Source organism: Heptranchias perlo, chromosome 19 (genome assembly GCF_035084215.1).
Source record: "Heptranchias perlo isolate sHepPer1 chromosome 19, sHepPer1.hap1, whole genome shotgun sequence".
NCBI lineage: Eukaryota > Metazoa > Chordata > Chondrichthyes > Hexanchiformes > Hexanchidae > Heptranchias > Heptranchias perlo.
This window is the reverse complement of record NC_090343.1, coordinates 44,334,010-44,349,613: the sequence shown is the minus strand read 5'-3', so window position 1 is coordinate 44,349,613 and position 15,604 is coordinate 44,334,010. Positions and strand designations below refer to the sequence as shown.

The following is a 15,604-nucleotide window of genomic DNA, read 5'->3' as shown; positions in this document are numbered from 1 at the left end:
ATGAGAAGTTGCTGCACTTTGTTTTGTGACTCTGTATTGTGTTGGCCCCATTGCCATTGGCGCTGCCATTAATTGAACGAGCATTGATATCCTACTTGTTTCTAGATGCCAATCTTGGGACTCAAACCCAATCAAAGGCAGCTGGCTAGAGGCAGCTCCACTGAAACACATCATCAACCAAGTCTTTTCCAGCTGGAGTACTTGAGATGGTTCGTCTTAATACACCGACAAAACGGAGGGTGTTTCCTCTCAACAACAGTTTGTCTGACAGTGACTGTGAATAAATTTACAGACTAGGACCCCGCTGCTTCAGGGTTAGAGTAGGGGGAAAGGAAGCTCCTGGCCAAATTAAATTCCTGATAGAATTTGGAGAGCGTTGCGTTTTAAATGGATGTTATATTAGGCAGAGTGCAAATCCAGCAATCCATTGGAATACTTAAACGGGAGGAATTTATCTCGCTCCACAGTGGGAGCAGAATCAGAAGCTGTAAGAACCATTCCCTCCACCATTTAAAAATATGCATGGGTTTCCAGATTAAGGTACTGCCTTAATAACAAAATAACTCAACCCCATACAGAGCAAGGAGGTCCAGATCAGATGGTGGCATGTGTTGATTAGCCAGAGCAGCAGTGTGGGTTCTATAATTGGCCTCAGTGCCCCTGGAGTAGGGAGAGGAAAGAAATTGCATAGGGTTCCTGTTCCTGATTGTTAACCAGTCGTCCGTTGGGAAAAGTGCCTGTGGGGATGTCTGGGGAAGGGCAGGGTTGGGCTTCTTCACCGTAAGGCTTGCAGTCAGATAGCTTCTTAAAGCCTGCCCTCTTCACCTGGGAGTCCCACAGTTCACAGCTAGATTTACAGAAAGTGATTGAAGCAACAGCGAGATCGCAGACAAAAAGAAAATCTTAAAAGCACAGGTACGCAGCCCTGTCACAGGTACGCAGCCCTGTCACAGGTACGCAGCCCTGTCACAGGTACGCAGCCCTGTAACCGTCACAGGTACGCAATCTTGTCATCGTCACAGATACGCAGTCATGTCACGGTCACAGGTCCGCAGCTCTGTAACCGTCACAGGTACGCAGCCCTGTCACCATCACAGGAGCGCTGTCTTGTCACCGTCACAGGTACGCAGTCTTGTCATCGTCACAGATACGCAGTCATGTCACGGTCACAGGTCCGCAGCTCTGTAACCGTCACAGGAGCGCAGCCCTGTCACCGTCACAGGAGCGCAGTCCTGTAACCATCACAGGTACGCAGTCCTGTCACTGTGACAGGTACGCAGCCCTTTCACTGTCACAGGAGTGCAGCCCTGTCACTGTAACAGGTACGCAGTCCTGTCACTATCACAGGAGCGCAGTCCTGTCACTATCACAGGAGCGCAGTCACTAATAAGACTCTGCACTGATGGAGAAACTTTAACTGTGCATTTTAATGTCTTCAGATGGAGGATTTGTGACGGAGTCACCTGGTAACACCATGCACAACACTGTGTGTTTATGTGCGATAGGAAAACACTGCATCAATAAGGACTGCGAGATGTGTGTAGAAGACATGAGTTGTGAGCCTGGATCTGGAGTAGTTGTACCAGGTAATACCATTAAACCCACATTTAATTTAACAGTCATTATACTTGTCTAAATCATAAAAGTTATCAAAAAGTTAAATATTTAGATAGATATTTAGGAAATTTAAATTACTGTGGGTGATAATTGTCAATTACTGATCTGTTAATATGGTTTCTTTGCCAGCGGATCGCAAGCTCAAGAACACAGTGTGTAAGCAATGTAAAAATGGATATTACTCAAATGTCTCCTCACCTGTAGAACACTGTTGGAAATGGACAAAGTAAGTAACCATGGGTAAATGGATGGAGTCAGGAGCCGCAGATTAACTGGAGAGAGTCAGCAACCGCAGATTAACTGGAGAGAGTCAGTAACCGTGGGTTAACTGGAGAGAGTCAGCAACCGCAGATTAACTGGAGAGAGTCAGTAACTGCGGGTTAACTGGAGAGAGTCAGCAACCACGGGTTAACTGGAGAGAGTCAGTAACCGTGGGTTAAATGGATGGAGTCAGGAGCTGCAGATTAACTGGAGTCAGTAACCGCGGGTTAACCGGAGAGAGTCAGTAACCGCGGGTTAACCGGAGAGAGTCAGTAACCGCGGGTTAACTGGAGAGAGTCAGTAACCGTGGGTTAACTGGAGAGAGTCAGTAACCGCGGGTTAACAGGAGAGAGTCAGTAACCGCGGGTTAACTGGGGAGAGACAGTAACCGCGGGTTAACTGGAGAGAGTCAGTAACCGCGGGTTAACTGGAGAGAGTCAGTAACCGCGGGTTAACTGGAGAGAGTCAGTAACCGCGGGTTAACTGGAGGGAGTCAGTAACCGCGGGTTAACTGGAGGGAGTCAGCAACCGCGGGTTAACTGGAGGGAGTCAGTAACCGCGGGTTAACTGGAGGGAGTCAGTAACCGCGGGTTAACTGGAGGGAGTCAGTAACCGCGGGTTAACTGGAGGGAGTCAGTAACCGCGGGTTAACTGGAGAGAGTCAGTAACCGCGGGTTAACTGGAGAAAGTCAGCAACCGCAGATTAACTGGAGAGAGTCAGCAACCGCGGGTTAACTGGAGAGAGTCAGTAACCGCGGGTTAACTGGAGGGTGTCAGTAACCGCGGGTTAACTGGAGAGAGTCAGTAACCGCGGGTTAACTGGAGAGAGTCAGTAACCGCGGGTTAACTGGAGAGAGTCAGCAACCGCGGGTTAACTGGAGAGAGTCAGTAACCGCGGGTTAACTGGAGAGAGTCAGTAACCGTGGGTTAACTGGAGAGAGTCAGTAATCGCAGATTAACTGGAGAAAGTTAGTAAATGCAGATTAACTGGAGAGAGTAAATAACTGCAGGTTAACTGGAGAAAGTTAGTAACTGCAGATTAACTGGAGAGAGTAAATAACTGCAGGTTAGCTGGAGAGAGTCAGTAACCACAGATTAACTGGAGAGAGTAAATAACTGCAGGGTAACTGGAGAGAGTCAGTAACCGCAGATTAACTGGAGAGAGTCAGTAACCGCAGATTAACTGGAGAGAGTAAATAACTGCAGATTAACTGGAGAGAGTCAGTAACCACAGATTAACTGGAGAGAGTAAATAACTGCAGGTTAACTGGAGAGAGTAAATAACTGCAGGTTAACTGGAGTCAGTAACCGCAGATTAACTGGAGAGAGTCAGTAATCGCGGGTTAACTGGAGAGAGTCAGTAATCGCAGATTAACTGGAGAAAGTCAGTAACTGCAGGTTAACTGGAGAGAGTCAGTAATCGCCGATTAACTGGAGAGAGTAAGTAACCGCAGATTAACTGGAGAAAGTTAGTAACTGCAGATTAACTGGAGAGAGACAGCAACTGCGGGTTAAGTAGAGAGAGTAAATAACCACAGTTTAACTGGAGAGAGTCAGTAACCACAGGTTAACTGGAGAGAGACAGTAACTGCAGATTAAGTAGAGAGAGTAAATAACCACAGGTTAACTGGAGAGAGTCAGGAGCCACGGATTAAATGGATGGAGTTAGTAACTGCAGGTTAAATGGTCGGAGTTTCAAGTTGCCAACTGTCGAATTTTTGGCCCTTCTTTCACCGTGGTATTTCTGCAGCTCTCAAACCTCTCATCCACTCCCTCACTTCCACCTTTGATTCCCTTGTCCCCAGCAAAACCTTTACTCTCTCCCATTCCGGTCGTTCTCCCTAGTATGGCCCTATCTTCACTCCCTCGATTTCAAGGGGCGCAGATTTGAGCATATCTGGCGCAAAACTGATTTAGCCATCCATCATCTGGTCTGGCTGGATCACATCAAATGCTATCAGGCCTCACTCTTCTCTGCCAAAAACCACCCACTACTCCAGGATCAACCTGGAGACCAAAGATAACCTCCGGCTTTTTTTCTCCATTACCAACTGCCTCCTTAACCCCTAGCATCGTTGGCAGGGCTGGCATTTATTGCCCATCACTAGTTGCCCTTGAGAAGATGGTGGTGAGCCGCTGTCTTGAACTGCTGCAGTCCGTGTGGAGAAGATGCTCCCATAGAGCAGTTAGGGAGGGAGTTCCAGGATTTTGATCCAGCGATGATGGAGGAACGGCGATATATGTACAAGTCAGAATGGCGTGTGACTTGGAGGGAACTTAGAAGTGAGGGTGTTCCCATGTGCCTACTGCCCTTGTCCTTCTAGATGGTAGAGGTCACGAGAGACGTTTTCACCGAGACATAAAGGATTCTGTTGGTGGCACACAGAAAAACCGCAAGACTGAATCCTAGAGTCAGAGGACTTTTCAGCCTCAAAAGAAGGCAACTAAGTAGGCACCTCATAAAGGTGTATAAGATAATAAATGGTATGAAAAAGATAAATCTGGAACACGACTTCAAGTTAAACACTGTAGGTAAGACAAGGTGGGGGGGGGGGGCAAGTTCAAACGAGTGAAAGGCACATTTAGGACTGATGTCAGGAAGCTCTCCTTTACACAAAGAATGAGCAACATATGGAATGGACTTTTAGTCAGGGTAACGGAGGTGAATACCCTTGAATTATTTAGGAAACAGCTGGATGTTGATGTGGAGCGACTGTAGAGTCTTTCTGCAAGGATGAGCTGGGTTGGGCCATATCTATCTACTGATCAATTTCATTTGCGTAGACCCCATAAAAAAGTCAGGACCAATGAACAAAGTAAGTGGAATGTGTCTGACTGGAATTGGGACCCCTGATTATACACCGTCCTTGGTACTTCTTGTGCTCTGATCCTCTGTTGACCCCTCTCTCTATTTTGCTTTCAGTTGCGAGTCACAAGGAGAGCTGAAACCAGGCAACTCAACAACTGATGTGAAATGTAAGTACCACAAGTTCCCTGAAGAAGATTGCCACTTAGACAGAGACCAGTGCTTGTTTAGGGTAAAACTGGTTATTTGGACCGCTGTCACTGATTCTGAAACTGGTAATCTGGCACCAGACTTCTCCTTTTCATTTCTCCTCCTGACAATTTTCTTCACCTGTGTCACCATTGCTCTTGTAAGAGCCCAAACAATGATTGTCCATCAAGCTGTTTGATTGTGTGAGGGGCATTACGACCAAGCCTGCTATTGTCCTTAGCTGACTTCGACAGATGTACTTATTGCAGTGGGATCCACTGAATGGTGATCAGGAGACTGAGCCTGGCTGTCCATTTACCCCATTCCATAGCCAGCAGAGACCAGTTGTACCAACTCTACCATCCGTCCGGCTGAGAATCCTGCTTTATTAATCGCATTTCACTTAGATCTTGTCCTCATGCTGCACTTGCTATTGGATGTAGTGCAGCCAAATTTCATGAGTGTTCCTAAAGAATGGGTTGAATTTTCACTTGGTTGCCACTGGTGGGGTCCCTGGGAATGAGGCCGTGCTGTGGCCCAGTGGCCTTTGTCATTGTTCATTTATTCCAGATTTTTTTAAAGCTGTGACTGTGTTTTCCATTTTAGCTAATAAACCACAGAAAAACACAGAATCTAGTGTTGGCTCCTAACTAACAAATGTCTGTCTTTATCCCAGGTAAGCCCTGGCCTGCACAAATGACTGATAAAACGGCTGCGATTGTGATCAGTGTTTTAGCCACAGCCATACTGGTAGCTTTAGTTGCAGCAGCCGTGCACCGCAGAGGTAAGGCTTGCATCGTTCTCCATTAAATTAAGGCAATAACTGGCTTAGTGATGGTTTACTGCATTGTCTAAAATAGTGTGTAATGTTAACAAATGTGCGAGTACATTAAGATTAATCGGAGAATGCTGACAGTCCTATTTTCTCTCTGTTGAGAAGCCTAGGTCCAAGATGCAGTTATTACTAAGTGAAATCTTTTTTTTTATTATTCGTTCATGGGATGTGGACATCGCTGGCGAGGCTGGCATTTATTGCCCATCCCTAATTGCCCTTGAGAAGGTGGTGGTGAGTCGCCTTCTTGAACCGCTGCAGTCCGTGTGGTGACGGTTCTCCCACAGTGCTGTTAGGAAGGGAGTTCCAGGATTTTGACCCAGCGACGATGAAGGAACGGCGATATATTTCCAAGTCGGGATGGTGTGTGACTTGGAGGGGAATGTGCAGGTGGTGTTGTTCCCATGTGCCTGCTGCTCTTGTCCTTCTAGGTGGTAGAGGTTGCGGGTTTGGGAGGTGCTGTCGAAGAAACCTTGGCGAGTTGCTGCAGTGCATCCTGTGGATGGTGCACACTGCAGCCACAGTGCGCCGGTGGTGAAGGGAGTGAATGTTTAGGGTGATGGATGGGGTGCCAATCAAGTGGGCTGCTTTATCCTGGATGGTGTCGAGCTTCTTGAGTGTTGTTGGAGCTGCACTCATCCAGACAAGTGGAGAGTATTCCATCACACTCCTGACTTGTGCCTTGTAGATGGTGGAAAGGCTTTGGGGAGTCAGGAGGTGAATCACTCGCCGCAGAATACCCAGCCTCTGACCTGCTCTTGTAGCCACAGTATTTATATGGCTGGTCCAGTTAAGTTTCTGGTCAATGGTGACCCCCAGGATGTTGATGATGGGGGATTCAGCGATGGTAATGCCGTTGAATGTGAAGGGGAGGTGGTTAGATGCTCTCTTGTTGGAAATGGTCATTGCCTGGCACTTATCTGGCGTGAATGTTACTTGCCACTTATGAGCCCAAGCCTGGATGTTGTCCAGGTCTAGCTGCATGCGGGCTCGGACTGCTTCATTATTTGAGGGGTTGCGAATGGAACTGAACACTGCAATCATCAGCGAACATCCCCATTTCTGACCTTATGATGGAGGGAAGGTCATTGATGAAGCAGCTGAAGATGGTTGGGCCTAGGACACTGCCCTGATGAACTCCTGCAGCAATGTCCTGGGGCTGAGATGATTGGTCTCCAACAACGACTACCATCTTCCTTTGTGCTAGGTATGACTCCAGCCACTGGAGAATATTCCCCCTGATTCCCATTGACTTCAATTTTACTAGGGCTCCTTGGTGGCACACTCGGTCAAATGCTGCCTTAATGTCAAGGGCAGTCACTCTCACCTCACCTCTGGAATTCAGCTCTTTAGTCCATGTTTGGACCAAGGCTGTAATGAGGTCTGGAGCCGAGTGGCCCTGACGGAACCCAAACTGAGCATCGGTGAGCAGGTTATTGGTGAGTGAGTGCCGCTTGATAGCACTGTTGACGACACCTTCCATCACTTTGCTGATGCCAGAAATCTTCTGGACTCTTTCACTGTTGTATGCCCGCTACTTACACAAGACAAATAAAGGGTATCCATGTCATATTCATTATTTACCTTGACTGTAGAGAAAGAAAAGGTGGCCGTGTATTCAGCCATCTGGGCCCTACGCTGTGAAATTCCCTCCTTAAACCCCTCTGCCTCTTCACCTCCTTTAAGAATCTCCTTAACACTCAGCTCTTTTGGTCATCAATGCTGATATCTCCTTCTTTGGCTCGGTGTTTAATTTTGGCTCCTGTGAAGTGCCTTTGGACATTTTCCTGTGTTAAAGGTGCTATATAAATGCAAGTTGTTGTGGAAGCTGGAGAGGTGCAGGCGTGCCTTGGTTTGTGTGACGTTGGCTTTGAAAGTTCAGTGAAAACAAAGGAAATATTCTAAAAGTTGTGGCTTAAAAAAACAATTGTGTATTCTGGACCAGAAATATTGTAGAATGCACAGTGGACTCACCTTTAGAAATGACAAAACTTGCAAAAAATACACTTCTCAAGCCGTAGGACGCTAAATGGGGCCATGTAACGCCCGTTGTTTCGGCGCTATGCTGCCTCTCTGATATCCAAGATGGCGTCTTGGATGCGCACGCATGTTTCCAACGTGACGTGCGCCGGACACCATCTTGGTAGAGGAGTTAGCACAGGTGCAGATAACGAACGCTGGAATCATGTAAAGTAGGGAGAAAATGGCTTCAATCAGTGTGCAATGCTGATTTAAAGTGATAGACACCATTTTGGGATTTAACGCTCAACTCAATGCACCGTCTTAACCCCGACCATCTGAACGTGTCATAGAGTGCCTGGAGGATCCCCCACCAGCGCCATTTAAAGGGACCATGCAGGATTTACAGGTTAGTGGCTGGATTATTGCTTCTGGCTGCTGAGACATTTGTAACTGTTTTTGGAGGTCTGCTACACTTGAATACTAGGACATGGAGACAGACATAGCCTAACATTTAGAGCCAGGACGTGCAGGAGTGAAGTTAGGAAATGCTTCTACACGCAAAGGGTGGGAGACGTTTGGAACGCTCTTCTGCAAACGGCAATTGATGCTAGCTCCCTTGTGAATGTTAAATCTGAGATTGATAGATTTCTGTGAACCAAGGGTATTAAAGGATATGGGGCTATGGTGGGTATATGGAGTTCGGTCCACCATGATTTCATTGAATGATGGAACAGGCTCGAGGGGCTAAATGCCACGGCCACTTGCTGCCACCTTCTCCTGCCAGAAAGTAGGACATGTGTCTGGGTGATATGCCTGTCATGGTTGAATAGCTGCCAGTATGTGTGGCCTGTGAGTTGTGGGTGTGCGGCTTGAAACAGTGGTAATGTGTAAGGGTGAGAGGAAGCATCTGGTTGGAAGAGTTGAGTACTGATGGAAAGAGTGAGTTTATTGGTATGTGGGTGATGGGGGGGTGTAGTGCGTGGTGCAGTTGGTAGGAGACGCCACTTGACAGTTGACCTCACTCACCTTGACGACACAGGTCAAACATTTTCCTGCACTTCATCCATGTTCATGATGCTGTGCGCCTGGCATTGACTTTGTTCCCTGCTGCCTCCCACTGCCTTTTGGATATATGTCTGGAGGGCCTCTTGCCCCTCCCCCCCCGCGGATATAGGATGTCCCTCCTTCTGTCCACCTCTTGCACCAAGGCCTCCGGTGCGTCAGCAAAGAACCTTGGGGCACGCACTCTCGCAGGCCTGGTACCAACTCAGATCGGCAGATTGGTGTGGTCTGGTGTGCAGATTGGAGGATGTGGGATTTAGTAGTGCGCAACCTTTATTCAGTGTTTTAACATAACTCATGTAAACATAGGGATGGGACCTGCATCTGTGTTTTACATGTGCGATGTCTGATCTCTGTTCAGACTCCATGCAGACCGTAGACTGTTATTTTCAGCAAATAATAGGTACCAGCTACCTTTAAGAGATTTCTAAGAAACATCCTCCCTTTAAGAGATTGAGCTCCCCTTGGAATTGCATTGATTCCACTTGCAAGGCCCGGAATGGAACGCTGATTGCAGGTGAGTCCTCAGGCTAGCCGAAACTCGCGTCCTGCCTGCGCAGGGGTCATTGGGCGCGGGGTAATAGTGCATCACGCTACCCGCGCCCAAAACCAGCCCTTATCCAATTCCCCCCCCTCCCCCCCCCGCCACCGGTGACTGGAGAGTTAATAATACATATTTAGTTGTTGAACAACTTTGGCCAATTGCCCTTTTTTTGATTGAGATTTTTTTTAAATAAAAAATTACGTTGCTTCCCCCTCCCCCTTACCCGTCCTCTCCTGAAGACAATGTTTCATTGGACAGCGACTCTCTGGTACCCCCCTCAAAGTGCCCACTCCTCATGTCTGGAGAATGTTGGGGGGCTGCTTGGACCGTGGGACGGGCTATCGTAGCCAATCCTGATCCGGTCCTCAGCCGAAACCCACGAACGTGCACTTCCAGCAGGGATTCCTGGATAGAGATTGGGAGCGCGACCCCCTTCCCTCGTCCAAGGGTGTCAGAAACTATTGTGTGCCCCCTCTCACTCTGAGATCAGCACAGACAAGGGATCAAACCTTTGACCGTCCTGATCTCAGTGGTTCATTATCACACCGTGTGCTGGAGAGATCTGCGCTGCCTCCACTCTCAGTCTCCTTTGCACCATTGCAGGCTGCATTCTATGTTTGTATGTTCTGTACAATAGAAAAGTAAAACTATTTATATTTAAAATTGTGGTTAATGACTCTGTGCTGTTTCTTTGTAGATTACCTGAAGCAAATGATGAGTCGATTCCATAAACAGGTAAGTTACACTATTAAGAACATAAGAAATAGGAGCAGGAGTAGGCCATACGGCCCCTCGAGCCTGCTTCGCCATTAAATAAGATCATGGCTGATTTTCTACCTCAACTCCACTTTCCTGCCCGATCCCCATATCCCTTGATTCCCCTAGAGTCCAAAAATCTATCTATCTCAGCCTTGAATATACTCAATGACTCAGCATCCACAGCCCTCTGGGGTAGAGAATTCCAAAGATTCACAACTCTCTGAGTGAAGAAATTCCTCCTCAGCTCAGTCTTAAATGGCCGACCCCTTATCCTGTGACTATGCCCCCTAGTTCTAGACTCTCCAGCCAGGGGAAACAACCTCTCGGCATCTACCCTGTCAAGTCCCCTCAGAATCTTATATGTTTCAATGAGATGACCTCTCATTCTTCTAAACTCCAGAGAGTATAGGCCCACTCTACTCAACCTCTCCTCTCATCCCAGGAATTAATCTAGTGAACCTTCGTTGCACCGCCTCTATGGCAAATATATCCTTCCTTAGATAAGGAGACCAAACCTGTACGCAGTACTCCAGGTGAGATCTCACCAAAGCCCTGTACAATTGTAGTAAGACTTCCTTACTCTTGTACTCCAAACCCTTTGCAATAAAGGCCAACATGCCATTTGCTTTCCTATTTGCCTGCTGTACCTGCATGCTAACTTTTTGTGTTCTCGGTATTCCGATTAAAAAGTGTGGTATACACATGTTTGCGCGCACATGTATACACACACATGCATAAACACACACTGTGTCAGGTATGGATCATATCTTATCAGTTGCAAGCTGTGCTATCGGTCAGGACTGGATTAATGCACAGGCAATCTAGGCAGGTGCCAAGGGCACGAGAGGAAGGAACGATGGGAATCGACTGGCACCATCAGCCTTTCACCCAAGTAGTCACCGATCATGTGTGACAGTGCTGGCATTAACCCGTTTAAAATAACGCCCATCATAATATCAAGGCTGGAGTGTCAGCCAGCTGTTTGACGATGGGGAACAGCTCAGCCACACCCTGTCCTCAGCAGACGTGCACTTTCCACCAGCGATTGTGGGATGGCGGCTGAAAGCTGGAGGTCTGGTTTTATTTCCTCCCCCTTTCATAGCCCAGGGGCACTGGAACCAGTGGTGGCGACACAAGGGCTGCCCAGGCTGAACTAACTCAGCACAGACAATGGATTGAAACCCAAGGTCCTTCTGGGTCTGTGCTACCAGATGCACAATGTACCCATTTCATAGGTATTGTGAATACGTATTATCCACTGGGCACAAATGATTGGTTTAATAGGTTAGTGTGGATTGTTTCCTTCCTATCTTCAAGGTTACTTTTTTTTTGTAACAGATTGTGTATTGTTATAAGTCAGAAGGGACTGTATCAGTTTGCAAGGAGGAAAGGCAGCTTGGAAAACTTCCTTGACAAAACCCAGCCTGATTGAGGCCACTCTGTGGGTAATAGTAATGGTTAGTGTGTGTGAGTGGTTGCTGTGCAGCAATACACAATACCACTGCCAATGATTAATGCATAATATAAGCATTTGAATCATGTGAGAGATACTCTATCGGAATTAGATTCCAGTTCCAAAGGCGTCAGTGAACGTTAGTTTTAAAAAAAAGAAATGGTACTGGTTTGATTCCCGGTCCGTGCTGAGTTAGCTGAACTCAGCTGGGGCAGGAGTGGGTCTCAGTGCCCCTTGGCCAGGGAGATCAAAAAGCCAGCCTGCTTTCCTGCTCCTAATTACTGTCGAGTGATACCTGCGGGAATGTGGACGTTTGTAGAACAGGACCTGGCTCAGCTCGTGGGGTTGGGGGGTGGGGCGGACGGGGTCAAATAGTTGACACTTACCGGCTAGGGTCCAATGTGAAGAATGATCACTTGGGAAAGGGTGAGGAGGGGAGAAAATCGTGTTGGAGTAGAAGGGTAATTATTAAAAGTTTTGTATAGAAATAGAATATTTAGACAATAAATGACATGGGGTTCATATAAGTTGTACCAGCATCAATTCCATTGAGTACATATTTCACTTAATGGAATTGAACAATGTTTGACATTATCACCTGGAATTTCTATGGGGGTTCCCCAAACTCCAGCCATAACTTTGGTGGAAGATCGGCAGAATCACTGGAGAAGCAGCCATTTTTAAAAAATTCATTCTCGGTGTGTGGTTGTTGCTGGCAAGGTCGGCTTTTATTGCCCATCCCTAGTTGCCCTGAGAATGTGGAGGGCAACTAGGAATGGGCAATAAAAGCCGACCTTGCCTTCTTCCTGATCCGCTGGTGGCAGTTTGATACAACTGAGTGGCTTGCTAGGCCACTTCAGAGAGCAGTTAAGAGTCAACCATGTTTGGTGTGGGACTGGAGTCACATATAGGCCAGACCGAGTAAGGACGGCCGGTTTCTGTCTTTAAAGGACATTAATGAACCAGTTGGGCTTTTATGACAGCTTCATGGTCACTTTTACTGAGACCAGCTTTTTATTTCCAGACTTTTTAAAAAACTGAATTCAAATTCTCAAACTGCCATGGTGGGATTTGAACTCGTAGCTCTACTAGGTTATTAGTCTAGACCTCTGGATTACTAGTCCAGTAACATAACCACTACATCACTGTACCCTGGCGTTTAATTTCCATTGGTTTTTCATTGAAGTTATGGCTGGAGATTATGGAACCTACACTGCCCCACGCCCCCACCATGAAAATTCTACCTCTATATAACATGAACAACAACTTGCATTTATATCTCGCCTTTAATGTAGTAAGACGTCCCAAGGTGTTTCACAGGAACGTCATCAAACAAAAATTGACACCGAGCCACATAAGGAGATATTAGGACAGGTGGTCAAAGAGGTAGGTTTTAACGAGCATCTTAAAAGAGGAGAGAGAGGCGGAGAGGTTTAGGAAGGGAATTCCAGAGCTTAGGGCCTAGGCAACTGAAGGCACAGCCGCCAATGGTGGGGCAAAGGAAATTGGAGATGTGCAAGAGGCCAGAACTGGAGGAATGCAGAGATCTTGGAGGATTGTAGGACTGGATGAGGTTACAGAGATAAGGAGGGATTTGAACACAAAGATGAAAATTTTAAATTTGAGGCTTCGCTGAACTGGGAGCCAATGTAGGTCAGTGAGCGCAAAATAAGTAATGTTGCTGCTGTTTATCAATGTGACAGACTAGTGCAGGAGAAAGGAGCATATTCTGCTCGTTATTTAATGACAGCACTGCATTAAAGAATTCAAAGTCATTGACAGCAGAAATCTGAAACCCCAAACCCTAACATATCCACAGAATCGCTGCTCCTTGGAGCAGCAGATCCAGTCAGCTGCCATGCACCCTACTACCTGCTGGGGTATGGTTCCACAGGTGCTGCTACCTTACCCAAGTACTCAGTCTTCATATGTGATTGTAGGCAGCGAGTGTCAGTAGACCATTCATTCATGGGGGACATCACTAATCAGGGGGGGCATCAGCTAACCTGGTCACTAGCCCACAGAGGCACACTTTAAGACATGCGAGCAAGAACCCTGGTTGATTCCCTTCCTCTTTCCTGGGCATTGAGGTTAATTGTAGTGCCCCAGCTAAGTCCAGCTATCTCAGCACAGACCGAGGGCTGAAGCTATGTGATTTTTCCTGGCTCACTTCCACACTGGGCTGGGCATGTCGCCATTCAGGCAGCTATTTTTCATACCTTGCCACTCAATTAGAATGCAGTACTGATTGGGAACCATGTGTAAACACTAACATTAATGTTTCTGTAACCCAAGCGACTGGAACCCATTGGCGACGGAAAGGCTAATGATGCCGCTGTCATTTTGCCGGAAACCAATGGGCATGGAGGAGAGCAGCCGAGCGAGGAGACATCGTTCCCAATTCCAGAGACCCAGGCGGAAGAGCAGAGTTTGATCATACCTCAGCAAGAAGATGGCAAGGAGAGTCATTTTCCAGAGCAAGAGCAAGCACCTCTGCCAAACAGTTAGCAAGCACACTTGCAGAAGAATTCTTTTGTGTGGTTTGCTGGTGGATGGGTTATTGGGCGCATCTGAAGAGCATCGAACTCGAGCCTTGGTGTGAAGTTGCTAAAAGGAAAATTGTTCCATACTTTAATTATTTTGACAGTCTGTTGGCTCATGGCCATCTTGTTTGATGTGCTTGCAGAACTTGTGTTCCTGAGGTAACCCTACACTTAGAACCTGATCTGTTGTTCCAGAACAAGGGACTGTAAGGTTGTCTTGTTCCTGCTATAGATGGTCACAGGAAAACAGATATGACAGAATTACTTTTGATGTTGAAAGGCCTGATTATTTAATTTACACTCTATTCTATGTGGATTCATTTAAATCACAAACAAGTAAAAAAGGGGGCCAGTTAAAAAATGCTTGGCTGTAGAGACCAGGTTTGGACCATGGTCTGCGATAAGTTAGCTGATTTCAATCGGGTGACAATAGGGAAGCTATAATTAGCCTTGATCAGCTAACTCACCACAGAAAATACAATAATACAGAAGAAAAAGATCCTCCACCATCTTCTCAGCGCAACTAGGGATGGGCAATAAATGTTGGCCTTGCCAGCGACGCTCATATCCCGAAAATAAATTTTAAAAGTACTTAATAGAATGGGATCAACAGTCTTAAATTCCACAACTAATAAACATTAAGTATGGAATTAGGAATGGCAATTTAACCATGAAATGTGTGTTGAACGGTGAAAAGCCACCATTTCCCTAGTGTGCTCTGGAGAAGCCACATTTCTAGGCAACTCCTCGGTCCCCTTGGATTGTTTGGATTTAGAGTTATTTCTGGGGTGGAGAGAAAATGGGTTTCAAACTGAAGAACAAACTACTTACCCATATCTCTATGGGAAACCTCTATATTGACAAGAACAACTTGCATTTATGTAGCGCCTTTAACATAGTAAAACGTCCTGAGGCGCTTCACAGCAGTGTAATCAAAAAAAAAGAATTATCACCGAGCCAAAGAAGGAAACATTAGGACAGGTGACCAAAAGCTTGGTCAAAGAGGTGGTTTTGAAGGAGTGTCTTATAGGAGGAGAGAGAGGTGGAGAGGTTTAGGGAGGGAATTCCAGAGCTTAGGGCCTTGACAGCTGAAGGCACGGTCGCCAATGGTGGGGCAAAGGAAGTGTCGGATGCACAAAAGAGCAGAATTGGAGGAGTGCAGAGCTCTTGGAGGGTTGGAGGAGGTTACAGAGATAAGGAGAGACGAGGCCATGAAGGGATTTGAACATGAGGAAGAGAATTTTAAACTCGAGGCGTTCGGGGACCGGGAGCCAATGTAGGTCAGTGAGCACAGGGGTGGTCAGGAGGGAAGCGATTAATCAGGATGATGATTGAGAATGGGATGTTTCCCAGCCTGGTGGACAGGTCGCTAATATTGAGGTATTTCTCACCGGGAGAGCCCATCAGCCAAAGAAGACGTATAGACATGCTGGTCAGGTTGTACACCTAACTCAGCCAAGGTATAAACCACCTGGAATAATGCGACAAATCACTCTTGACTTGATCATCCTGCCACTCATGCGACAAATAATGCGACAGTCTATTTAACCTCGTACAGCTACACGCAATTAGATTA

At 46.8% G+C, this 15,604-nt stretch overlaps 1 protein-coding gene across 1 annotated transcript in view; it reads left to right on the top strand.

Moving 5' to 3' along the window:
* LOC137335328 (tumor necrosis factor receptor superfamily member 5-like) overlaps window positions 1-14,292 on the top strand; it is a 35,130-nt gene extending 20,838 nt beyond the window's left edge. Inside the window, exons 4-9 of the mRNA XM_068000648.1 lie at window positions 1,440-1,586; window positions 1,747-1,843; window positions 4,802-4,854; window positions 5,550-5,657; window positions 9,971-10,008; window positions 13,781-14,292. Of these exons, the coding sequence (XP_067856749.1) occupies window positions 1,440-1,586; window positions 1,747-1,843; window positions 4,802-4,854; window positions 5,550-5,657; window positions 9,971-10,008; window positions 13,781-13,993 (656 nt within the window). The 3' untranslated portion in view covers window positions 13,994-14,292. The remainder of the gene's footprint in view (window positions 1-1,439; window positions 1,587-1,746; window positions 1,844-4,801; window positions 4,855-5,549; window positions 5,658-9,970; window positions 10,009-13,780) is intronic.
* The last annotated feature ends 1,312 nt before the right edge of the window (window positions 14,293-15,604 follow it).